The sequence below is a fragment of the Mytilus edulis genome, chromosome 13 (assembly GCF_963676685.1).
Source record: "Mytilus edulis chromosome 13, xbMytEdul2.2, whole genome shotgun sequence".
NCBI classification, from domain to species: domain Eukaryota; kingdom Metazoa; phylum Mollusca; class Bivalvia; order Mytilida; family Mytilidae; genus Mytilus; species Mytilus edulis.
The window spans coordinates 58,929,270-58,956,131 of record NC_092356.1 but is presented as its reverse complement, the minus strand read 5'-3'; the positions used below and the strand labels follow the sequence as shown (position 1 = coordinate 58,956,131).

The following is a 26,862-nucleotide window of genomic DNA, read 5'->3' as shown; positions in this document are numbered from 1 at the left end:
TCTTTAAATCGCTGACGGCCTTAGCAGTTGTACGGTATCACAAGAACCAGTACACATACAGACAATACTGACTGATCAAAGTTTGGAACTTTGATAATCAAATCAAATCAAATCAAATATTTTATTGTCATATAAACTTAACAGTTTGTGACCAACATATATTAATACAATAAACACAATAAACATAAATACATACATATTAAACATACAAAATATCAACAGCATTAAAATATATAACAACAAACAAGTTGTGAAGAGTCCCCTGCCCTCAGTTCTAATGACTTTTTCAAGAAGGATCCCAACTTATTTGTTTGTAAAGGTGATGATGGATTTAGTAAATAATGATTTTTTTCTTCTTCATTTAAATTGGTTCTCTTAATATTTCGAAAGCGTATGTTGTTGATTGCAAACTGTTAGTAGTCTCTGATAAAAGGATTAACAACGTGTGTGGACAGTGTAGATTTATATTTTAATATAAACATATAAAAATATGTAATATACAAATATGACAGACATGAACCGACGACAGCTACTGATCTTCTAGTATCTAGGACTATAATATTAGTCAGTACACATTCATAACACAATGGACTTAGTCATACGATGTTACCAATATTCAGAGAAAACAGTTTGCAGTACCATGAGAATACTTATGTGTAATATTTAGTTTGGTTTAAATTTACTGATAATAATATACTTATTATTTATAAAAATGAAGATGTGGGATGATTGCAAGAGACCAAATGACACAGACATTAACAACTATAGGTCACAGTACGACCTTCAACAATGAGCAAATCCCATACCACATAGTCAGTTATAAAATGCCTCGAAATTACAAATGTAAAACATTTCAAATGAGAAAACTAACGGCCTAATTAATGTACAAAAAATGAATGGAAAACAAATATGTAATAAACTAACAAACGACAACCACTGAATTACAGGCTCCTGACAGGATAATACATACAGAATGTTGCGGGGTTAAACGTGTTAGCGAGATCCCTACCCTCCCCTAACCCGGGACACTAGTGTAACAATACAACATAAGAACTATAAAAATCAGTTCAAAACTGATTACTATGCGGTATGGGCTTTGCTCATTGTTGAAGGCCGTACGGTATCCTATTGTTGTTAATATCTGTGTCATTTGGGTCTCTTGTGGAGAGTTGTCTCGTTGGCAATCATACCACATTTTCTTTTTTATATTAACTCACCATTATTATAGTTTATGTATTATTATGACATAAAACCATATGTTTACTCAAAACATGGAATCAAATTAAATTCAATTATAAACAAAATCGTTCCCTCAATCTTCTAAATTTGTGTAACTCTAGCCTGACTGATGTATACCTGTTTAAATTACAGGTTAAAAATCGGCAATTGAAATTTGATTGACAGGGAAAATACGTTAAAAGAACATTCACAACTTATAATACAAATAAATAATACAGGTGTTACGCATCCAGGTAAGTGGTTTTGTTTATTTTATACATATTAGAACAATATATAATAACGAGATAACTAGTATTTATTAATTAATAAGCTGAAACTGGAACATTGATAATACCCGATAAGATTTATAATATTATTTAAAATTTGAAACTGTTGATTGAAAAGTTTTTACGTAATATGGTATGATACATGTAGATATAAGAGATGTGGTATGATTGCCAAGCAGGCAATTATCTTACAGACATCATGATGAGGATATGTCACAAGTTCATGGATATACAACAACGAAAGTTCTATATTTATGGAATAGTATTTTTATTAAAACATAAGTTCGGTACGGTTGATTTTTAAATATATAGAGGTTTACCATATAACGAAAAAAGGTTTTTCTAATGTTTGATCGTGTGAACAGATGTGAATATAACCATCAGAGGTTTTTTTCAAAATAATTACAATTTTATTAACAAATTGCCCGTTTTAAACTACACGGCTAAAATGGAGTTTTCTCTGGCAAGTTGAGTAAGAGTGCAAAAACTGCGTAATATACTATTTTCAATGAGTAAAAAGCTATAAAAAAATTACTTAATAAGATGTTCTTTTAAACTCTTGGAAGATTGTCGGCTAAATCTCGTTTAATTGTTGTTGTCTGACGACGCATTTGTAGCTGCACAGTTTAGCCTCCTCATTTGGGTGATTAATTGGCCTTATTTATAATTATTATTTGATTATCAGCCAAAATACTTCATGAGTATTGCAAAATCTAGGACTGTATTTTTGACTATTTGATTATGTTGTTTAAAAAGAATGATTAATTATCATGTGATGATATTGGCAATGATATTGTGAATATGTAGTTACTTGGAAACCCCCACAAATGGCCTAAAACTCTCACTCTTAGAAGTATATCTTTGTAGAGTAGACTAGATAACAGTTTTCTATTTTTATTGAAAGCTTGATGATTTTGTATCAGGTATCTGCTAGTTAAATATTAGAAACAAGGACTTACTATGATAAATCATATGTCCATTACATACTTGCATTGGTAAGGTGTTAACTACTTGCGGACATCTTAAACATCTTTATAATCTCAGGATTATTCAAATCCAGTCCATTGGTAACACCCACATCTTCTTTTTTATACTCAGATTTGAGTGCTTCGTTTATGACTTTATCTTAAAAGTACAAACTAAATATTGATCATAACTACTTAATAATTTTTATAGTTGAGACAACGGTAACTTTGAAAATAAAAATACAAAATGGAATACTGTCAAACAAATTGACTGTTTCGAGTGCATGTTTATAAGTTTTAAACTTAAACTAACAACAACGGTAAATATTATTTTTATGTTTGCATTTGCGGAATGTAAGGTGTGGTTGTAATCCAAAAAAGTATAATATTTATCCCAAAACGATATTTATTCTATAATTTTTTTTCAAACAACTTCATATTGTTACAACAACGGTTAATATCATTTTTACGTTTGCATTTAGAGAAAGATAGTGTGGTTGTATTCTAACACATTCTAAAATATTTTTCAGACGATGCTTATTCTGTAAAATATTTATTTAAACAACTTCATGTTGTTGATTTTTTTAACCTCCTCGAAAAATGTGAAACGCTCAACTGGTTTTCAGATTCATACGTATTTCAATTTTTCCATCGAAAAATTAAAATATAGAGCTCCCTGATTAAATTAAAACAAAACATTTATTGAAAACGAGAGATACCATCATTTTAAGTAGATGCAAAATTAATAACGCCATAATAAAAACGAAAACCGACCAAAAGAAAGAAGTAGAATTTAAAACACAACATTAAAAAAAATCGTTATCAAAGGTACCAGAATTGTAATTTAATACGCCAGACGCGCGTTTCGTCTGCATAACACTCATCGGTGACGCTCAGATAAAAATAGTTATAAAACCAAACGAGTACAAAGTTGAAGAGCATTAAGTTCCCAAAATTCCAAAAAGTTGTTCCAAATACGACTAAGGTAAAACTTTTTAAAAAATTCAGGAAATATATAAGAAAAAAAAATACCATATACTTGATATGCATGTCAACACCGAAGTGCTGACTACTGGGCTGGTGATACACTCGGGGACGAAAAATCCACCATCAGTGGCATCGACCCAGTGTTGAAAATCAATATCAAAGGTACCAGGATTATAAAAAAAACTAGAGACAGAGCAACACAAACCCCATCGAAAACCCATAAAAAGATATGGAGAAAGGGAATACGATGTAGTCAATGGTCAGATTTTCTACGAAAAGAAAAAGAATCAGAAATTTATGTTTAAATTATTTTTTTCAATGTGGTAACGCTGTTGAACTTTCATAAGACTTATACAAATATAACATACAAGGAAACGAGTATATGGTTTGTCGATTCAGACGTCAAAACTAGGTACACTAATAATAGACAGCTATTCTATGTATAAGATTTTCATTAGTGAATATCGTATTTTGGTTACTGTAAACAAAATTTTTTTCGCGAGCGTTTTTTTCGTCTCTTGAGCGATTAGAAAAAATAACCCGAAAATAAATCGGCGGTGATATACCCAAATTAGTTCGTTCCTTATTCAACTACTGAATTTAATCGCCGTCAAAGGGGAGAGAAAGGGCTAAACGCGAAATAAATTATCCATGAAGACATGTTTGTTTTCAGTACATTATAATTTTGTTATCTGGTCTATCCTATCAATAAATATCACAATATATATTAATGTTAATGTGTGATATCAATGTAAATACATCGTGCTTCTTGAATAACTTGTATCAAGTAAGCTCGATTGAAAATGTTTGTGAAGACAACAATTCATAACGCATACGAACAGCTGCATAATCAGTTTTTTTTTTAACATTTTGTCAGATTTCGAAATCCTCTGGTTTGATCTATTAAAGTGCTCCTAAATATTTAACCCATTAATCACCTCTTCATTTTTCATTCCATATGTTTAATTAGACATTTTTGAAAATCTTATAAAATCCTTGTTATTTTTTCTTTGTTTTTAAAAAAAAATAGATAGTGACCAATGTTAAATGAATGAAAAGTCTAGAGAAAATCGTTTCTCGGCAAATTTTTAAGAGCCTTTATCTAAAAAAAATGCACACTGACCCATAACTTTTTTCAGCTGTCTTAGCTTTTCTATTTAGGTGCCACCTATTTATAACAGTCATTTGAAATCCTTGTTATTTTGAGAAATAGAAGCGAACCTCCTTAACCGACAAATCTGTAATCTTTGTTTTGAGGAGTTCCAGTCTTGACAAAAGTACAATTCAATAATTTTCATACTGAAAACTTGTAATTAAAAGCTACCACTTCAATCTTTCAAATTTTAAAAGTTGAATGAAATTTTCTTTTAATTGCATAATCCAAATAAGGCCATTTGAAAATTATTTTTAAACTGTCAGATAATCGTGCCAGTATCAATCTTGGTGTTACATTTGTTAACATGAGATGTGGCAGTTTGAATAAATTGACATGTAAAGTTTGAAGCATTTACATGACATAACAAGTATGTGGTTTATAGTATCCTGGTTATAACAAATTACTTCCGTGTTGTGACTTTACAATGATAAGCACGTTAGACAGTAGATGTGTTGGTAAAACCACAATGCTTTCCGTCTTTGACATAAAATACGCGTTTTGAAATCTAAAAACCGAGAATTGATAACGACTCATAAGCAAACTGTATAATGATTTGTTTCTTCGTAGTACAATTATTTAATTGTAAAATTTAATGAAGATAGCAAAAATGTTCATGACAACTAGTGATTGTTCAGCTTCCACTCAAGTACATGAAATAACGGGTGAATTGTAAATGAGTATTTTACCGAAGAGTGGTTTAGATATCATTTACCATCTGACTGAGGTTAGTATAAAAACGCCCACAATTTAAAGGAATATCTAATTATACCTTGTGCACTATTAATTTTGCTCTTTTTGGACATTTGTTCGAACTATTTACCTTGTTGAAAATATCAACAATCGGAATACGCTCTTAACAAGAACATAAATCACAAGTAATGAAACTTTAACAGGGATCTTAATTTTTAGTGTTTTCGACAGCTATTCCGTATTCCTATATGAACTGTTAAAGAACTTTCAAATTGTGCACTTTCTATTTTTATTAAATAAACTCATCATAGATACCAGGAAAAAGTACTTTTCTATAGCGCCTAGAAACTGAGTCATATCAACAAGTTGATATGAAGAGCTTGTGGCTTTTTTCTTATTTCTTAATATGGGGTTGATATGGGTTTGCTGGTTAAAAGTAATCTATCGAACCAATGTTTTCTAGTGATTTAGCTGAAATTATTCCTTCGAACGTTTTACAGCCACCATCATTACTAGTTTGGTCGCTTTATAGTATCCGTGACACAGATGACATAATTCAGTCTTCTTCACTTCGATTGTGTCATAATCTAACTTGACAAATCACGTATGTATGAGTTTGACTGTCCCTCTGGTATCTTATGCCCCTCTTTTGAAGAGAACAATCATAACATTAATTTTGTACAAAGACATGAACATCGTCAAGTGTGGTCACAATTTGAGACGGACTCACGTTCTTGGTGGTTAAGGTGGTACCCAACACCTTCCCTAAAATTAATTTGGCTCGTTTAAGTTTTATAAAATTTTGACAAAGTATTTACTTTCGCCCTTTGACAAAAATATAAAAATTTCAAAAAAATTGAACCAACCTTTTTATCAGAAAAAAACACACTGTTTATATACACTGTGTCTAAACCACACCGGCAAAATTTGTTCGGACTCGATGGTATCTAACATCGGGCACAATGACGGAACATCAATAGACAGAAGAAAGATAGATTTCTCCTTATTTTCTTATTTTTTTCATGATATCAAACAATATATATACATATACAACTATTTTCTATTATGATATGCAATATTTTCTACATCTGTTCTATATTAACGGAGAAATAATTAAAAATGCATGTCAAAATGACGAATTGAGTGAACCTTGCCTCGAAATTGTTTGATTTCTCGTTAAATTGTTCAAATTGTACGAAAAGAAAGGTACAGGAAGATAGATACTGACACGGAGGTTGCAAATCTAGTCATTATGAGCAACTCAATACTTGTATCTCTGTGTATGGAACGTATTGAATGGGTCATGTCAAAATGGAACTGGCCGGTTTCGTCAATGTTTACCACCCGGTTTCGTCATAGATTTCAAAATGCATAACCCGGTTTGGTCAAATAAAAAAAAATCATAATCGCATTACATAATAATTGATTATTTAACTTCAGCGTTGAAAAGGAGTTTTGTGGGTCGTTGGAAAACAACTTCTTTCATCGGACAACGGCTTGTTATTTATATGAGTCTCAGATTCAAATAAATAATAAGCAAACACTTGAATTCCTACTCTTATAGAACACAAATATTTTAAATTTACTTAAAATTCCAAATGTTTTTAACAGGAGATTGAGGTTAAAGCTCTCTTAATATGCGTTTTCTATATGAGTAATGGGAAAATATGTTAAACATGTTTAAACTTGAAAATAAAGTTTAATGTCTTAAAAATCGAAACACACAACTGAAATGTGATTTTCTCGCACTAAAGGATGGGCACCTTTATAAGTAATCGAATCATTTATCACTAATTGTAACTATACTGCTATGTACAAATTAATATAATAGTCTCAGGTCATCGAAAAAAATCAATAATAATTATTTTGTTAACATTACTAAAACCTATACGTCTTCCAGATTCGCCACTTATCTTATAAAGTGTATACCGAATTAAAATATTGTAAGAAATGAGAAAACAGGGACACCCGGGATATCGGATTATGTGAGTTGGATTATGTTTATTATAAACATTCTCCTTGACATTATTAAACAAGCGAGACATAGTGATTCGAATTCATAGCGTTTTGAACTATTTGTATAAAGCTGAATATGTCAAAAGTTAGAAGGTTTGACTGGAACATATACAAGTATTGTACACAGATCTAACGATTTCTCGGTATATATACACTTTATGAGATAAGAGACAAATTTCAAGTTCTTTTTATTGATTTCAATACATTTTTTTCAAATATATATAAAAGTTATATAGCAAAAATTATAAGGAAGACCAAATATATAAATACGTCGACTTGGCCGACATCCTAATAAAACTTATTGACCTTTTTTCCCCTTTCTTTGCGTTTTTACACGCCCGTCACAATTTTGACAGGACGTATTATTGTATACATCCGTCTGTCCGTCTGTCCGCCCACCTGTCCGTCTGTCCGTCCGTCCTTTCATCCGTCCGTTCCTCCATCTATCAGTCTTCGGTCCGTCTGCTGTCTATCTATTCGTCTGTCCGTCTATCCAGCATAAACATGTCGCACCGTAACTTCATGATAGCTTATCTTATTTTCTTAAAATTTAACATAGTTATTTCTTATAATAGTCAAACGATCTGTAAACCTTTTAGTGAAAATCAAATTAAATCTTTTTGAGTTACAGGAAATGTAAGTGAAACATGAATGTGGGTTTTTTAAACATGTCGCGCCATATCTCAAAAACGAATTATTATAACTGCATCAAACTTTACATACTTCTTAGTTATATAAATCTTTTAAACTTCTGTTTACTTTTTGGTGATGTTTAAAATTTTGGTTTAAAGTGATTGGGTTTTTTTTTTTGTAAAATAAAAGGGGGGTCACTTATTGCGATGTATCTCAAAACTTATTTATGATTATTGTTTAAATTTTACTCACTTCTTATTAATATTAATCTTAAGATCTCTATACTTTTTGGTGATGATTCAAACTTTTATTTTAGAGTTATTGAGTTTTTTGTAAAAAAAAGAATAGAGGTTTTCACATGGTGCGCTCTATCTCAGAAACTATTTCTGATTATTGCATATAACTTCACTCACAAGACGACGGGCGCATCATGCAGTCATGGCACAGTTGTTTATTGCCAATTATGGTACAAAATTCCCCTCTTTCACCAATTTAAAATTAGTTTGAAGTTAAGTGAAATAAGGGATACGCCTTTCATTAGGAAAATGTGTATTACCATAATTACCTATGTCCAAACGTGCCCGTTTAAAATAGATTTTAACACGTCAAGTTTACAATAAATATATATTTAAATTCTCGAAAGACAATGTTCAGATCCGTGTCAACGTTGCTTTTATTGATTTGTTTGTTTAAAAAAAAAACGAAGAAAAAAAACGGGTGATATATATAGACGAAACCGGGTGATTGTGTAGTAAACAACATTGACGAAACCGGTTTATTTTAATTTGACATGACCCTTTTCTTTCGTTTCATCCACACAAAGATACAAGTATTGAGATGCTCATAATAACTAAATTTGCAATCTTCGTGTCAGTATCTATCTTCCCGTACCTATTTCCGTACAATGTGAACAATTTAATGAGAAATTAAACAATTTCGAGGCAAGGTTCACTCAATTCGTCATTTTAACATGCATTTTTACTTATTTCTCCGTTAATATAGAAAGGTTGTAGGAAATATTGCATATCACAATAGAAAATAGTTGTATATGTATATATATTGTTTGATATCATGAAAAAATAAGAAAATAAGGAGAAATCTATCTTTCTTCTGTCTATTGATATTCCGTCATTGTGCCCGATGTTATATACCATCGAGTCCAAACAAATTTTGCCGGTGTAGTTTAGACACAGTGATATAGCAGTTTGACAAACACTAATTTGATCATTGAGAAGCTTAACATTCCCTTAACAACACAACGTAATTAAAACTTTTAGATGATTTTACAGAGTTATATCACTGTAGTGTTAGGTACCACCTTGCGATGCTTTTAAAGCAATTTTGGGAAATTGTAAGAATCCATTCCTGACTGTCACCACTGGTTGAGAGTCACTCAATATTTGTGCCTTTTTAGAGGACATTTTATTGTAAACAGAATAATCGTAATAATGTGAGAAAGAAGAGGGAATTGTTCAAACAACACTGACTTGGGTGAAATTCAGATCTCGATATAAAACTGATACACTTTTCTATTGGTAAAGCCCGAAATTGAATAAATTATTGGAAGTAATCGTATTGAAGAAAGTATCATCTATTCATGTTCAAGGACTTCATTAAATAGTCATATGTATTCAATAAAATATTAACTGCAGGCGCGGATCCAGAGGGGGGGGGGGTTCCGGGGGTTGGACCCCCCTTTTTTTGGCCGATCAATGCATTTGAATGGTAGCATATAGTTGGAACCCCCCCCCCCCCCTTTACTCTGGGTTGGGAACCCTCCCCTTTTTAAAATGGCTGGATCCGCCCCTGAACTGTATCCATCTCTTTACTTGATCAATTATTCATATTCAGCTGTAAAACATTGAGTCAACCTCATTAGTTTGATATTCTAACTTACCTTTTCTATGTTGTGACTGGTATTAAGAAAAATTTACTAAAAATATTTAATCGGAGTGTTTGATCTATCGCTTACAGACTAAACATGGCAACGTATAAGATACACCATTTGTACAATAAATTCCCCCAACTTAAATCCAATCCATGTCAATTTATTTTAAACATGCATGTAAGGATTCTAAACAAAATTGATGATCTGCTTTGGTATGACAACAAACGAATGTTGACACAATCATTACTGTATAAAATGTTGTATGTATTCTAACTTGTCTGATATCAAGCTGTTTAAATTACAGGTTGGAAGTGGAGTAATTGAATTTTGATTGGCAGTTGCAATACGGTTAAAAGTTCTTTCTCATCTAATAACGGAAGAAAGTGAAAGGTGTTATACATTTAGGTAAGTTTTCTATGTTAGTGTACATAATTAATGTGAATAATAAAGAAAGGGATTTTGTATTAATTAAACAAAGACGTAGGTAATATACGTCAATGTAACGGCGATGTAACATAATTTAATGTAAATTTTAAATCGATATCAATGATATGTCATGTTTACATAAATAGGATTAAAAGAATCTTAAAAGATATGCACTTTAAACATGTTAAAATCCTAATTTGTTTACTTTGAAAGAAATTGTTTGATTACCAGCGAATGGTAGCGGTTATTAGTTGATAAACAAGCTACGTGTTTACTCTTAAAGTTCTTAACTCTCTTTTTGATAAAACAAATACAATTAACATTTCAGCTCGTGATAAAGGGGAACTGGCTGTGAAATTCATGTTGACCTTGTTTTATTCAAAAGATACAAAAACGAATATATAAATTACAAAAAAAATATAATTAGCCATTCTAAATCCTATTATTCATCGAGATATCATCCGTGAATTGACGACAGTCATATAATCCGATAAAACATAATATGAATATAGATATATAACAATTTATTGTGACATAGGTAAGTCGTACAGTTAGCAAAACTGTAATATTATGTATCCGGGTTTTGTTTTCTGTAATTAGTTAATACATCAGTTTTATCATGTATATCCATTATATTCATTTGATAAAATTTACTGTTTGCAATAGCATAAATTGTTCTAAATGATAAGGATGTTCTTATCTCAAGCAGATAACCATAGCCGTATTTGGCACAACCTTTTTCAACTTTTGATCCTCAGTGCTGTACAACTTTGTACTTTTTTTTACTTTCGAACTTTTATATCTGGGCGTCACTGGTAAGTCTTGTGTGGACGAGGCACGTTTTTGGCGTATTGAATTTTAAAACTGATGCCTTTTGTTATCTATTATTCATGTGTTTCTTTGTCGAATACGTTCTCCTATTTATTTGTATTGTAGTCCTGTAATATTATGTTGTCATTTTAATGTTACATTTAACATTGCCATTAAAGTGCGAGGTTTGGCATGCCACAAAACCAGGTTCAACCCACCATTTTTTCTGTAAAATGTCCTGTACCAAGTCAGGGAAATAGCCATTGTTATATCATTATTCGTTTCTGTGTGTGTAACATTTTAACGTTGTGTTTCCGTTGTGTCGTTTGTTTTCTCTTATATTTGAGTGTGAATTCACATTACTATAAGACGTGTCACGGTACTTTTCTATCCCTAATTTATGTATTTGGTTTTGATGTTATATTTGTTATTCTCATCGGATTTTGTCTAATGCTTAGTCCGTTTCTGTGTGTGTTACATTTGAATTTTTGTTTTTGTTTTTTGTCCATAGATTTACGAGTTTTGAACAGCGGTATACTACTGTTGCCTTTATTGATAACATAGTGAAAGTGTAAAGCAACTAAGGTTTCCTGACTCCTGCTTTTTTTCCAAAAAAGGATAAATACTGAATGAAAATTCAAAAAGGGGAAGTCAATAAAAACTGATAAATATAACACTGTCAAACAAACTAACAAGTGATAACATATGGTAAGCAATCCATTCAAAAATAATACATAAACGTGACGATAATTGGGATCCAGCAGTCATCACATTCATACAACACAATTGTCTAAAACAATTCCGCAAACATTCAAATTGAACTAGCAAAGACGCCAACACAAAACTTACCATTCAACTTTTATTAGTCTATTTTCATTGATATATGATTCAGATGAATGTTTAACGTGCATATGTCGTCCTTTATTGAAATAACCATGTTATTTATTTTTCTATCATTACGTACAGCAAATATCTGATAATCTCAATCGATTGATATTAAAAAATCTAAAATTGGAACTTGCAGCAATTTCAGAGAAAACTGAAGTCGGTGCTTGATAACATCATTTCACAATAGATTTCACAAGCGATAGATCATACACATGATACACTCCGATTAAATATTTAAGTAAATGTTTCTTAATGCCAGTCCCAACATAGAAAAGATAAACACCATTCTATGATTCCTTCCATGTTAATTTGATTTCAAATTCGTATTACATATGCTTAACTATTTCGTAAAGTTAAAAATTTCTCGCGTCCAAACTGCCTTGTATTTATTTATCAATAATACACACATTCTTGATTTTATCAGTACAGTTCTAATAATATTGGTTGGGCACGGGTTTCAAGTAAGGTAAAGTGTTTCAGCAACACGGTAAAATATTTTCCAAAGTGAAACTCATTTTTTTTGGAATTTTCAATATTTGCTGTAATTGATTGTAAAAAACATCAAGTCTAAAACTGTGTATAAAACAAGCACATTATTTTTCTGTTTCATAATTCGCGGTTCTACAAATGAACATTATATGTTTTACATTTTCCACATTTAGTACATATAATACACATATAATAATAATATTGAGAGAGAAAACACAATGTTGTTCAGTGGTTGTCGTTGGTTCATGTCGGTCATATTTGTGTTTCTAAAATTGTTGGGGTTAGACAGTTAGTTTTTTTTCATATTTTGATGTCGGGGCATTTTATATTCACTATACTAATATTTTTGTCTCAGTGTCAACTGTCGTACGATTGCCTGTAATTGCTTACATCCACTTTATGTGAACTTTGATGGAATCAGATATATTTATAGTTGTCTCATTTGCAATCATACCACATTTCTCTAATGCTTGTAGAGAGCAACATAACAAAAAAACAAATGAACAAATAATTATTCGTAAGAAATAAACTTAAATTTGAAAACATTATGTCATAAAAAAAGACTGTAAAATAAATTTGTTTTTGTTCTTAGAAGTATACATATATTGCTTCGTTATACATTGTTATGTGTACTATTGTTTTTCTGTTTGTCTTTTTCATTTTTAGCCATGGCGTTGTCAGTTTGTTTTGGATTTATGAGTTTGACTGTCCCTTTGGTATCTTTCGTCCCTCTTTTATAGATATAATTTGATTTGGTTATAATACCATTATTTACCGATAAATGTATATTTAAGTTTCAAAATGTATCAGTTTTCACACGTTTTCATCAATAAATTCCAATCAAAAGTTTAAATCTTAGTACAGCAATTATTTGTAATATCACTGATACCAACATTTAATTAAATACTTGATAAATTAAAATATAAATCTGAAAACAAATATTATTGTAAATTCAGATATGATTTTTAACTCTTATATTCATATTACATATTTTATTTCACACACCAAGTATTTGACGTAAAAGGTTTTAAAATGTGTAAAGACCTTTTAATACGTACATTTCAGGTATCGCATCCGTTCATACGTCATCTCTAAACTTCCCACATAAAATATTTGATGAAGAAAATTGCTTTCCAATACATGTTTATATTTTATAACGTACATTGCAATCATCGCGGACGAATAACAATATAACAACTATGTAAACGGTATGGTTTCAGGTTGAGCATTTGGTAAGATGAAATCATCATCATTCAACAAAAATACATAAGGGCTTAAACAAAATTAGGCAGAGGTAGTTTACCGATGCTAAAATCTCACCAATTGATTAAAAACATACAAATTAAGGTACTAAACAATAACTGAGATCCAAAAATATTTATTGATATCAATCTGACTGTATTAGTACTATGATCATTGCATTGCCACGTACTGCTACATTCTCATCTTTACTTTGGAATTGGTTACATTCACCTTGTCGAGATTACACCCTTGTCGATGTTACATGTTTTATATAAAAAAGATGTTGTATGATTGCCAATGAGACAACTTTATGTTTATGTAATATCCTTTTTTTCTAACATTCAAAAGATGTATCATTAAATGTTTATGTATAGTTTTCACGTTGTAAGATTTGTTAAATTTGATTAACATTAAACAATAGGTTAACAGATACCAGATCAATTATGTATCTATGTACCGTGATATTGCAGGTTTGATTAATTTATTACCAGGGCAGCTTTATTGTCCTGTTTTAACTTCCATGAAAATACTTTATTACCAAGTGGATTGCTGATTACTTGATTAATAGAAAAAAATGTCAGTTATGTCTTTATTAACTATAAATACACCCATCTGAAATGACTACTTCAAAGGGTTAACTGTAACCATTAAGACTTTCTTGACAGTTATCCATGAAAGTGACAAATGATTATAAATATATTCCATTTGACCCAGTCTGTCTATTCTTTTATTCAATTTTTTTTTTACTTAGCACGACGGATGCTATTAGATTAACATCAAGTATGTTGCATTGCTGACCTTTCTATGATTCAACCAACACAATAGTTAAATGTGTTATAATAAATACATCCCCTGGAGACAGTATGCTAAAATTAACCCATCCCTTGGATGAATATATATATTTCGTATTTTTAGACCTAACATATTTTTATTTTTAAATAATATATGATTATAACATTAACTCAGTCTATTTTAAACACAAGTGGGTAGTAGGACAGGCTCTAGTTAATGTAGTAAGACTGACATAACTTCACGTAAATACATCCCCTGGAGACAGTATGCTAAAATTAACCCATCCCTTGGATAAATATATATATTTCGTATTTTTAGACCTAACATATTTTTATTGTTATGATTATAACATTAACTCAGTCTATTTTAAACACAAGTGGGTAGTAAGACAGGCTCTAGTAAATGTAGTAAGACTGACACAACTTCACGTAAATACCAGACAGCAATGCACAATAATTTAGGGAAGAAAATTTGGATTTATAGACCCTTCTGATTTTTAATCATCCTGCCTTTCTGACATATTAAAATTTAAATTTCATACATTTTTGAAGCTTTCATGCATTATATTTATTTATATATCGTCACAGTTAGAAATATCCATGAAAGTGACAAATGATTACAAATATATTCCATTTGACCCAGTCTGTCTATTCTTTTATTCAATGTTTTTTTTTACTTAGCACGACGGATGCTATTAGATTAACATCAATAAAATTGAGAATGGAAATAGGGAATGTGTCATAGAGACAACAACCCGACCAAATAAACACAACAGCAGAGGGTCACCAACAGGTCTTCAATGTAGCGAGAAATTCCCGCACCCGGAGGCGTCCTTCAGCTGGCCCCTAAACAAATATATACTAGTCCAGTGATAATGAACGCCATACTAATTTCCAAATTGTACACAAGAAACTAAAAATAAAATAATACAAGACTAACAAAGGCCAGAGGCTCCTGACTTGGGACAGGCGCAAAAATGCGGCGGGGTTAAACATGTTTGTGAGATCTCAACCCTCCCCCTATACCTCTAACCAATGTAGAAAAGTAAACGCATAACAATACGCACATTAAAATTCAGTTCAAGAGAAGTCCGAGTCTGATGTCAGAAGATGTAACCAAAGAAAATAAACAAAATGACAATAATACATAAATAACAACAGACTACTAGCAGTTAACTGACATGCCAGCTCCAGACTTCAATTAAACTGACTGAAAGATTATGATTTCATCATATGAACATCAGGCACAATCCTTCCCGTTAGGGGTTTAGTATCATACCATCATAACATATATGAGAACATAACCTGTGTCATGCCAACAACTGTTTTTATAATAAATGTGTTTAGTTCCGATGCAAAGACCTTATCAGTGACTCAATATTAACGCCAAAATATGCAATCTTTAATGACTTGACAACAGTATCGTAATTATATCCCTTCTTAATAAGTTGCATTGCTGACCTTTCTATGATTCAAACACAATAGTTAAATGTGTTATAATAAATACATCCCCTGGAGACAGTATGCTAAAATTAACCCATCCCTTGGATGAATATATATATTTCGTATTTTTAGACGTAACATATTTTTATTTTTAAATAATATATGATTATAACATTAACTCAGTCTATTTTAAACACAAGTGGGTAGTAGGACAGGCTCTAGTAAATGTAGTAAGACTGACACAACTTCACGTAAATACCAGACAGCAATGCACAATAATTTTGGAAGGAAATTTGGATTTATATACCCTTCTGATTTTTAATATTGAAATTTAAATTTCATACATTTTTGAAGCTTTCATGCATTATATTTATTTATATATCGTCACAGTTAGAAATATCCATGAAAGTGACAAATGATTATAAATATATTCCATTTGACCCAGTCTGTCTATTCTTTTATTCAATGGGTTTTTTTTTTTACTTAGCACGACGGATGCTATTAGATTAACATCAATAAAATTGAGAATGGAAATGGGGAATGTGTCATAGAGACAACAACCCGACCAAATAAAAAACAACAGCAGAGGGTCACCAACAGGTCTTCAATGTAGCGAGAAATTCCCGCACCCGGAGGCGTCCTTCAGCTGGCCCCTAAACAAATATATACTAGTCCAGTGATAATGAACGCCATACTAATTTCCAAATTGTACACAAAAAAACTAAAATTAAAATAATACAAGACTAACCATGGCCAGAGGCTCCTGACTTGGGACAGGCGCAAAAATGCGGCGGGGTTAAATATGTTTGTGAGATCTCAACCCTCTCCCTATACCTCTTACCGATGTAGAAAAGTAAACGCATAACAATACGCACATTAAAATTCAGTTCAAGAGAAGTCCGAGTCTGATGTCAGAAGATGTAACCAAAGAAAATAAACAAAATGACAATAATACATAAATAACAACAGACTACTAGCAGTTAACTGACATGCCAGCTCCAGACTTCAATTAAACTGACTGAAAGATTATGATTTCATCATAAGAACATCAGGCACAATCCTTCCCGTTAGGGGTTTAGTATCATACCATCATAACATATATGAAAACATAACCCGTGTCATGCCAACAACTGTTTTTAGAATAAATGTGTTAAGTTCCGATGCAAAGACCTTATCAGTGACTCAATATTAACGCCAAAATATGCAATCTTTAATGACTTGACAACAGTATCGTAATTATATCCCTTCTTAATAAGTTGCATTGCTGACCTTTCTATGATTCAAACACAATAGTTAAATGTGTTATAATAAATACATTCCCTGGAGACAGTATGCTAAAATTAACCCATCCCTTGGATAAATATATATATTTCGTATTTTTAGACCTAACATATTTTTATTTTTATGATTATAACATTAACTCAGTCTATTTTAAACACAAGTGGGTAGTAGGACAGGCTCTTGTAAATGTAGTAAGACTGACACAACTTCACGTAAATACCAGACAGCAATGCACAATAACTTAGGGAAGAAAATTTGGATTTATATACCCTTCTGATTTTTAATCATCCTGCCTTTCTGACATATTAAAATTTAAATTTCATACATTTTTGAAGCTTTCATGCATTATATTTATTTATATATCGTCACAGTTAGAAATATCCATGAAAGTGACAAATGGTTTTAGATATATTCCATTTGACCCAGTCTGTCTATTCTTTTATTCAATGGTTTTTACTTAGCACGACGGATGCTATTAGATTAACATCAAATATATACATTGCTGACCTCTCTATGATGCAAAAACAATAGTTAAATGTTTTGAAACAAATACATCCCCTAGAGAAAATGTGCTATACTTAACACATCGATCCCTGGATAAATAATATATATCTCGTATTTATAGACGTAACATTTTTTATTTTTTAAACAACATTTGATTTGCACGACGGATGCGATTAGATTAACATCAAGTATCTTTCCTTGCTGACCTTTCTATGATGCAAAAACCATAGTTAAATGTGTTATAATAAACACATCCCCTGGAGAAATGTATATTTCGTATTTTTAGACGTAATATTTTTTTTATTTTTTTAAACAATATTTTATTATAACATTAACTCAATAAAAGAGGGACAGTCAAACTTATAAATCGAAAATAAACTGACAACGCTATGGCTAAAACTGAAAAGGACAAACAGACAATAGTACACATGACACAACATAGAAAACTAAAGAATAAACAACACGAACCCCACCAAAAACTTTTGGCGATCTCAGGTGCTCCGGAAGGGTAGGCAGATCCTGCTCCACATGTGGCACACGTCGTGTTGCTTATGAGATATCAAATCCGGTAAATAGTCTAATTCGGTAGGTCACATTTATGAAAGGGATGGGGATTTTAGTTATGACGTAAGGAACATATCCGATATCCTTTGTGAAACGGTTATTCCATGACGGTCAACCAACTCGTGATGGCGCCGTAAAATTTACAAAGAGATGATTTCAACTTCACCATTTGGAACTCTTGATTTAATAGTTTCCTTGTGAGCAACAACCCTCTATCAAGAAAATCATGATAGGAAATGCAAGGACGGTAATATCGTATTAATTGGGAGATATATACACCGTATGCAGGTGCTGCTGGAATGTTGCTACTTAGAAAAGGAAAGTTCACAATTTGAAAGCTGAAATCATCTCTTTTGTCGTAAAGTTTTGTTTTCAATCGACCGTCATTGTCAATTTCTAGATGTAAGTCAAGATATGAAGCCGACTTGTAACTGTATATGTACATTAATTCAGTCTATTTTAAACACAAAGTGGATAGTAGGGCAGGTTCTAGTAAGACTGACATATCTTTACGTAAATTCTAGACAGCAATGTACAATAATTTAGTAAAGAAAATTCAGATTGACAATTTAGGTAAATCATTTTATTTTTAAATTAATTACTGTTATTTATACCATATGTCCATATAATGAGTAGTAAATGATACTACTTCCGAACTTTATTTCAACACTTATGGTATACACCGATAGCATTATCACCTATTTGTTTCTATGTACTTGTATGAAATTAGAATATAAAAATAATATTTCATATGGTTGCAAATTAGGAAAATATTAACCATAACTCTAAACAACAACAGTTTAAACATCTTAAACTCAACCAGATAGACGTCGCAATAAACAAAGTTAACGAAGTTTAATAAAAGGTCCGGGTATAGTGAATTTATCAAACAATTTTGAAGCAACAGTAGTTTAACGATGTTCAAAACTGATAAATCGATAAAGAAGATACAAATCAAAGCAAAACATCCTAAGACATCGAATAAACTCCTAAGGGAACGATTCCGGGCCTTGAAGTCATATAACTTTCGAGTCCGTTTTTTTTTGTACTCATACTCCAAAATCAACCAATAAAAATGCTTGATTTCATGTTTCCAGCACGATTTTTGTGCTCCGAGCACTGAGCAAAATTTTATGACTTCAACCCCAGGTGTTTTGACAGGTTATGCATCTTATGACATGGATGCATTCTCTGACATGTAAACCCATACAGTGTTGGGAATAAACTCATCATAGATACCAGGACTTAATTAAGTATATACACCAGACGCGCGTTTTGTCTACAAAAGACTCATCAGTGACGCTCGAATCCAAAAAAGTTAAAAAGGTCAAATAAAGTACGAAGTTGAAGAGCATTGAGGACCAAAATTCCTAAAAGTTTTGCCAAATACAGCTAAGGCAATCTATGCCTGATGTAGAAAAGCCTTAGTATTTCAAAAAATTAAAAAAATTGTAAACAGTAAATTTTTAAATATAACCATATCAATGACAATTGGGAAATTGACACACTTGGTAAAATTATGGATTAGACGACAATTCTGGTATTACTAAAAAGATCTTAGGACGTGACAATATATGGATATTGTGTTAAGATGACAAGTCAACAAATTTGTAATGGTGGCCGACAATAGCTAATTAAGTGTTGATTCTTTGTAAACATACATTTGTTCTGCTTAACAGAAGTAAGCCAGGCACCTGTGTTATAAACAATGCCATCATGTTTTTCCTTGTTTGAATAAATATTATATACAAACAGAGAGTATATTACTGCTGAAAAAAAGGAATTTGACAAATGGTAAAAATAGCCAAATCAGACGTCATTTTAATGATATCGAAATCGCTGTTTAGGACAAACGTTTTATAGTATGTTTAAATTAAATTATTCTGGATTAGAATGAACTCAGTAATATATTTGAAACCAGAAACTTATACGAACGAACATACCCTATATTACCATTTGAACATCAAATTTGATTTTAAAAGGACGGAGTTCACAGTTTTCTGTTCGGTATGCGTGGAGGCTCTGATTGAAGGCCGTACTTTGGCTTATAATGGTTTACTTTTACAAATTGTGACTTGGATGGAGATTTGTATCATTAGAACACATACCACATCTTCTCATATCTAATAAATAAAAAAATGGGTTTTTGAAACACTGTTCTTTAGATGTGTATTGGAAGGAAAAGCGCAGTTAAATGGCAATTTGTCATGCATGTTTACATTCAATTTAAAAAGAAACATCATTCAAATGTTCTCTGCCATTGCACATATTTTACCTGTCCAAGAGCAATAACTCTAATAACTCTTGTTGTTCGTTTAAAAATTCTCATACATAACCTATACAGACAAGAAGTATATGCAACATATTGCTAACAATACAATTTTTAATATCCATTATATTTTCAAGAGACATTTATCCTGTAAAAACAGTTGATTCGCTCTGATTTCCAGATTTCTGATATTAACCACCATTAACTATAAACGTTATTTTGTCTGCCTATATTACTTTTTATTTGCATAGTCAGAACGAGTAAACAACGTTTAATCGTTTAACTTGACTAAAAATCAGAAGTTTGTAAAGTACATAGATAAATATAAAAAAAGTATTTTGAAATGGATTTATGACCTGTCATTCTGAAAGCTTATAGAATTTACACGTATCACATGCTAGTGATATCATCAGGTATCAATAACGCAGTTTATTGTGGGGTTCGTGATGCTTAGTCTTTAGTTTATTATGTTGTGTCTTGTGTACTATTATTTGTCTATTTGTCTTTTTCTTTTTTAGCCATAGCGTTGTCAAGTTATGCCGATCTATGAGTTTAACTGTCCCCTGGTATCTTTTGTATCACTCACAGAGTTAAAATTTCAAATTTTCAAATTGGAATACAAATTGAATTCAAAAGTTTCGATATCATACATACGTTGTTAGAATATTTTAAATGTTATTTAAAATATTTTATAAATTCAAAATGAACAGTTTTCTGTTGAAGGCGGTTAGATACCAAACTGTTGTTCAATTTACATTTCTTCAACGTGCATCACCATTTACTTTTGGTTAACGATGTACTGCTTAAACATTTTATTATACAAGTCATGTTTAATATAAATAATCAAAATTTTCAAACAAATGGTTATCTTCAGGCCTTAAATAACTTTGAGATCTTATCATAAATAAGACATTATATTGTTAGAACCTTAGGGTACACACTTGTCTGTGATTCAACAAATATAGATAAATACTGAAAGACATGTCTTTATTTAATGGCTTTGCTGTGTTAATACATTTTATGGAAATTAGTCCTAATTCATGAATAATCAGGGAAATTCCTTCGTTTCCAGGTATTGAAAACAGTAAGTAAAATGTAAGCATTAGCACAAATACGATTGATTTACATAATATGGTAAAAGGTAAAATACCGGAGTCATTTTTTTATGAGACATGTCATTTCCGGTCTACCTGTTTTTTCATTAATTCGTTATTTATTTATCTTATAATTATAAGTAAACCCAAGTCCTTCATCCATAATAAACATGATAAAATTAATTTGTATTGTGCGTATTTAAAAAGTTATATATATTACTTCTTCAGGCCACACGATTCAATATTAGTATTGACGAATAGGTGTACGTGTGATATGTAATGTAGCCTACATGCCTACGTATTAATGTGTATTTCTTAATATCGTCATAAATGTCAATCAAAGTTTCTCTAAACATGTTAACATCTGGGAAACTATATCAAGCATGCACACAATTTCTGTAAAATAACTGTAACTCGATATAAAGAGTATTAAAACGACGAAACGTTTTCCGTCAAATTACATATTAAGAGTGTTTTGCATGACAATTATTACCGTTTAAACAATAGTTTATTGTGACTATTTTGGGATTTAGATAGAAGAAAGTTCATGAGGTACAGTTTTGTTTTTGTACTTTTAAAACTCTGGAGTGTTTTCTCTTTAACAGTGCAACTTTAAAACAAAACCAGTCTTATTTTAAATCAAACCGTCTAATAATCTATGTTTTCTGTTATTTCATCTTTATATTTCTATTTTTATATTTTATGACGTTTTGATATTCTTCATATTTTACTTCTTTTTTGAAACAACATTAATGTAAGTTTAGTTAATTTTGAAGGACCACTGCATAAGTCTTAAGATCTTTAAGACAATATTTTACCCCAAGGTTACGGGAAATAGGCACACATACTAGATCAGTCTGGTGTCATTCAATCGTCAATTGTTCTCGTGTGAATTGTCTAAGGAAAATTGCCCATAATTAAGTAGCCTGTGTAGACATATAGAGTTGATTATACGCCCGGTATGGATTTATCTCATTGTTGAATACCATAAGGTTACCATAACTGCTTTACATCCACTTCATTTGAACGTTAGTGGATATTGGTCTCATAAACCATCACCCCACATTTAATTAAACTGTGTACATGGTGTATGACTATAATGTTATAAGTGTTAATTTGTGTTTCTATTTTGTTCATGTATTGTTAAAGTATGTGTTTTCTATGTCGGTCTACTGTAACTAGTAATTTGGATGTATGTTTTGACTGTCTAATGTTATTTGGGTATTAACTATGTGTATATTGTGTTAATGTGTGTGTTTACGTTGGATGTCTCGTGTTAATTTGTGCGTTTACTTTCAATATCAAGTGTTAATTTGTGTGTTTACTTTGTAAACTGTTATGTTGCATTGGCGGATCCAGGGGAGGGGCTCCGGGGGTTGAACCCCCTTTTTTGGACAATCAATGCATTTGAATGGGGACATGTAGTTGGACCCCCCTTTTGTCATGAGGGGGTTAGGAACCCCTCTTTTTAAAATTGCTGGGTCCATCCCTGTGTTGTTGTTTACTCTGTGTATCGTGTGTAACTTTTTGTGTTTATTTGGCTGTCTAGTGCTTTATTGATGTGTTTACTTGGTTTGAATAGTGCCACATCTGTGTGTTTACACTGTCTGAGTGAAGTTGTCAGTTAACTTTGTTTCTTTAGTGCTATAGCTGTGTGTTTACTCACTCTGTCTAGCGTGAAGTTGTGAGTTTACTTTGTCTCTTTGGTGCTATATTTGAGTGTTTATATTGGCATTTTTGCTGTATTTTGGCGTTTAAATTTTGGTGTTGGCTTCTATTTGAGGGTGAGTGCACACACAAGGTGTGTTTTGCTCTCCTGGGCGGTCCTAAACCAGAACCTAAACCTAGATAACTCTCTTTAATCACTAGATCAAGATCTGCCTGGATCGTCAGCCAAATGTAATTTAAGGTTGTTCGAGAATTGGTCATGAAAGCGGACACTTTTGTCACGCCTTTTTTCTAATTTAAAATATATTGACGGAAAATATTGATATCTGTAACAAAGAGTTATGGTTTTTATGGTTTATTTTTTCAACAATTATTTTTTGTGTTGTGTTTTGAAAATGTATATTTTTAATGTGACGAGTCTTTGTATACACAGGAATGAAACCTGCCCTTAGAATTACAGCTTTAAGTTAACTGTTCTAAAATTGAATTACTTTTTCTTTGATATAACGTTTTGACATATTTTTTTCAGCGAACGATGAACAAAGAAAATAAACATCAAACCATAGGTATTATTGGTACCGGAAATTTTGCACAAGCATTTGCATGTCGTCTTCTACAGTCCGGATATGACGTCATTCTTGGCAGTAGAAAGCCAACAGAACGCATGGTTTCTAATACACATGACTGTTGGTGCAATATTAGTATAACAACTGTGGATGAATGTATCAAAAATTCAAATACGATAGTTGTAGCAATTCACAACAAACACTGGAGCGATACGCTGTCTCCGTTTGTAGAGCTGTTAAAAGACAAAATAATAATTGATGTGTCAAACAAAAAATGTCTCACTAAAGGTCCTTCTAATGCGGAACAACTTCAGAAATTACTTTCGCACTCTTTAGTTGTAAAAGCGTTCAATGTAGTTTCAGCATACGACATGGAAAGTCAAACTTCCGGCGGAAGTCATAATGTATACATTGCAAGTGATAACTTTGTTGCAAGGAATACAGTTGCTGATTTATCACGAGATTTAGGTTTTACACCGAAAGATTATGGTGTTTTGTGGAATGCAAGAAAAATCGAAAAAATGCCATTACAATTATTTCCTGAATGGAAATTTCCAATTGGCTTTACATTTCTAGTATTTATTATATGGTATCTTTATGCCATATTTATTTATTTTGTTGAAAAAACCAGCTACAGCTGGGAACAAATATTTGTGAAAGTAACAAACAAACCATTGTGTATGACAGCCTTCACAGTCCTGGCTTGTACTTATTTACCCAGCTCTATAGCGGCAATATTTCAGATATATAATGGATCAAAACATGTGAGATTTCCAGGTTGGTTGGATACATGGCTTCGTACGCGAAAACAACTAGGCCTTACTGCATTCACGCTAGCTTTTGTGCACGTTATCATGTCCGTTCTTATCATGAGCCCAACATATCTGAAGTCTTGGTATCATGAAACAGAAATAGTTATTCCGAAAAATATCACAAGTGATCTTCATTTCCCGATAAGGACTTGGATGACGTGGAAAGGAGAAGCCGCTTGTTTAGCTGGAATTATCGCTTTTCTTGGACTTTGTATCTTAGCCGTAACGTCCATTAAATCCGTAGGCGACCAGTTGAATTGGAGAGAATGGAGATGCATTCAATCAAAACTAGGTCATGGTGTACTTTTATTGTCGCTTTGTCATGTGGTAGTTATGGGATCTCCATACTGGATAAAAGCTGGTCCACTTAAAACTTTTCGCTCAATAACATTTCTCAGTTCAGTTTTACCTATGATAACATTATTTCTAAAGTTGTGTTTTAGTTTGCCTTTTATAAGTGGTTATGTGAAAAGAATACGACATGGATTGGAACGAAACAGTAAAAGATGTAAAGCTAAATGTTCTGGATTTCAAGGAACAGTACTGGATACTAAATACAGACCGATCGTAAACGGAAAGAGAGAACTAAATGGTTTTCGAACTTTCGAAGCTTCTTTGGAAGACACTGATATCGACAATTGCCAATGTAATGGAGCAACCAATTTGGTTTGAAGCCGAAAATAAAAATATATATAAGACAGTTCTACATCGCACATCATCTCTGATAACTTAATATTTTAATTTATCATTCTTTAAATTATCTATTTAATTGAATAATGCGACCCTGTGTCTGATGTGCTCTTTTTGTGTTGAAAGGTTTTCGATTCTATGTCGATTGCCCTTGGTACATCTGTATTTATTAAAATTTGAAATATATTTGTATATCAGATGTATCAGTTTTATTATTCTTATTGAAGAATCTTAGCATCTATAGCTAAATAAATAAATAGTAATTTATTGGAAGCATCCAAACAGAAGCACACAAACTAGCTCATATAAAAAAGAAGATGCGGTATGATTGTGCCAATGGAACAACTCTTCACAACTATAGTCATCGTACGGTCTTTAACAATGAGCAAAGCCCATACCACATAGTCAGCTACAAAAGGCCCTGAAATGACAAACATAGCAAACGTAAAACAATCCGAACGAGAAAATTAACGGCCTAATTTATGTTAAATAAAAATGGACGAAAAACAAATATGTAACACACCAACAAACGACAACCACTGAATGGGTGGGGGGGCAATACCTTTTTATGTTAACCTGTTTTGGACTTTTTCAAGGTGTTGTTAACTGTTATCTGATCATGAGGAAAATTTAAACTGGTAACTGTTTTGAAGCCACTGTGTTAACAGTTATCGGCATTTTTGCATTTTTGTTAACTGTTTTTGCCAAAATCGAGGTGTTGTTAGCATGTTAACGGACCCCGGTTGCGCCCCCTCACTGAATTACAGGCTCTTGAATTGGGACAGGCACATACATACAGAATGTGGTGAGGTTAGATATATTACCGTGATCCTAACTCTCCCTTTACCTGGGACAATGACGTACTCAGTACTAATTTCGAACTTGAAATTGTATAATGAGGTAATACTACTGAGCCCATGAGCGGCTATTCGATTATAAAGAAATAATACATAGAGAAAATACGCATGTGCTAAAATATATCTTCTGGTTGAATTATTAAAAATTTTAAGTATCAAAAATACCAAACTCGAAGCAAAATTCAAAATGGAAATTTTCTTATCAAATTGCAAAATCAAAAGGTAAAACACATCAAACGAATGGAAAGCAACTGCAATATGTTTTATACTTGGTACAGGCATTTCCGTATGTAGAAAATGGTGGATAAATGATAATTTTAAAACAGACCAACGCCCATGCAGATGTCATGTAACATTCCTTGTTTCTAATGATTACTCAAGCAAATGTATGTTGAAACATTCATTTTTTTCTAATTTATAATTCCACTTATATAATTTGCTTCTTTTTTTTTCTTCTTGGATTCGTGTTTTTAAACATTATCCTTGGGGTTTTTTAATGAATGGTACTTAACTAAACGTTTTATTTAAATTTTATACTGCCTTTAGTTTTACCGGTGACATCATCAGTTGGTTAACCGTTATGGATTATCTCTGATGACCCCGGATATGTTCTATTTACAGTAGTCTT

The 26,862-nt window shown here is 31.7% G+C and overlaps 1 protein-coding gene across 4 annotated transcripts; it reads left to right on the top strand.

Moving 5' to 3' along the window:
- The first annotated feature begins 1,374 nt into the window (after nucleotides 1–1,374).
- On the top strand, nucleotides 1,375–25,576 carry LOC139500629 (metalloreductase STEAP4-like). 4 transcript variants are annotated; one of them, XM_071289379.1, is made up of 3 exons: nucleotides 1,375–1,472; nucleotides 10,145–10,245; nucleotides 23,839–25,576. In XM_071289379.1, the coding sequence occupies exon 3, from the start codon at nucleotides 23,845–23,847 to the stop codon at nucleotides 25,357–25,359; it is 1,515 nt and encodes a 504-aa protein (XP_071145480.1). In that variant the 5' UTR covers nucleotides 1,375–1,472; nucleotides 10,145–10,245; nucleotides 23,839–23,844; the 3' UTR covers nucleotides 25,360–25,576. The 4 variants fall into 4 exon arrangements, with proteins under 4 accessions (XP_071145480.1, XP_071145482.1, XP_071145484.1 ...); XM_071289381.1 differs by lacking the exon at nucleotides 1,375–1,472 and adding an exon at nucleotides 5,029–5,337; XM_071289383.1 differs by lacking the exons at nucleotides 1,375–1,472; nucleotides 10,145–10,245 and adding an exon at nucleotides 21,007–21,631.
- Nucleotides 25,577–26,862: the final 1,286 nt, after the last annotated feature.

Bases quoted from the DNA above. Each gene is read 5' to 3' on its own strand.
- LOC139500629 (XM_071289379.1), top strand. From the start codon at position 23,845: ATGAACAAAGAAAATAAACATCAAACCATAGGTATTATTGGTACCGGA.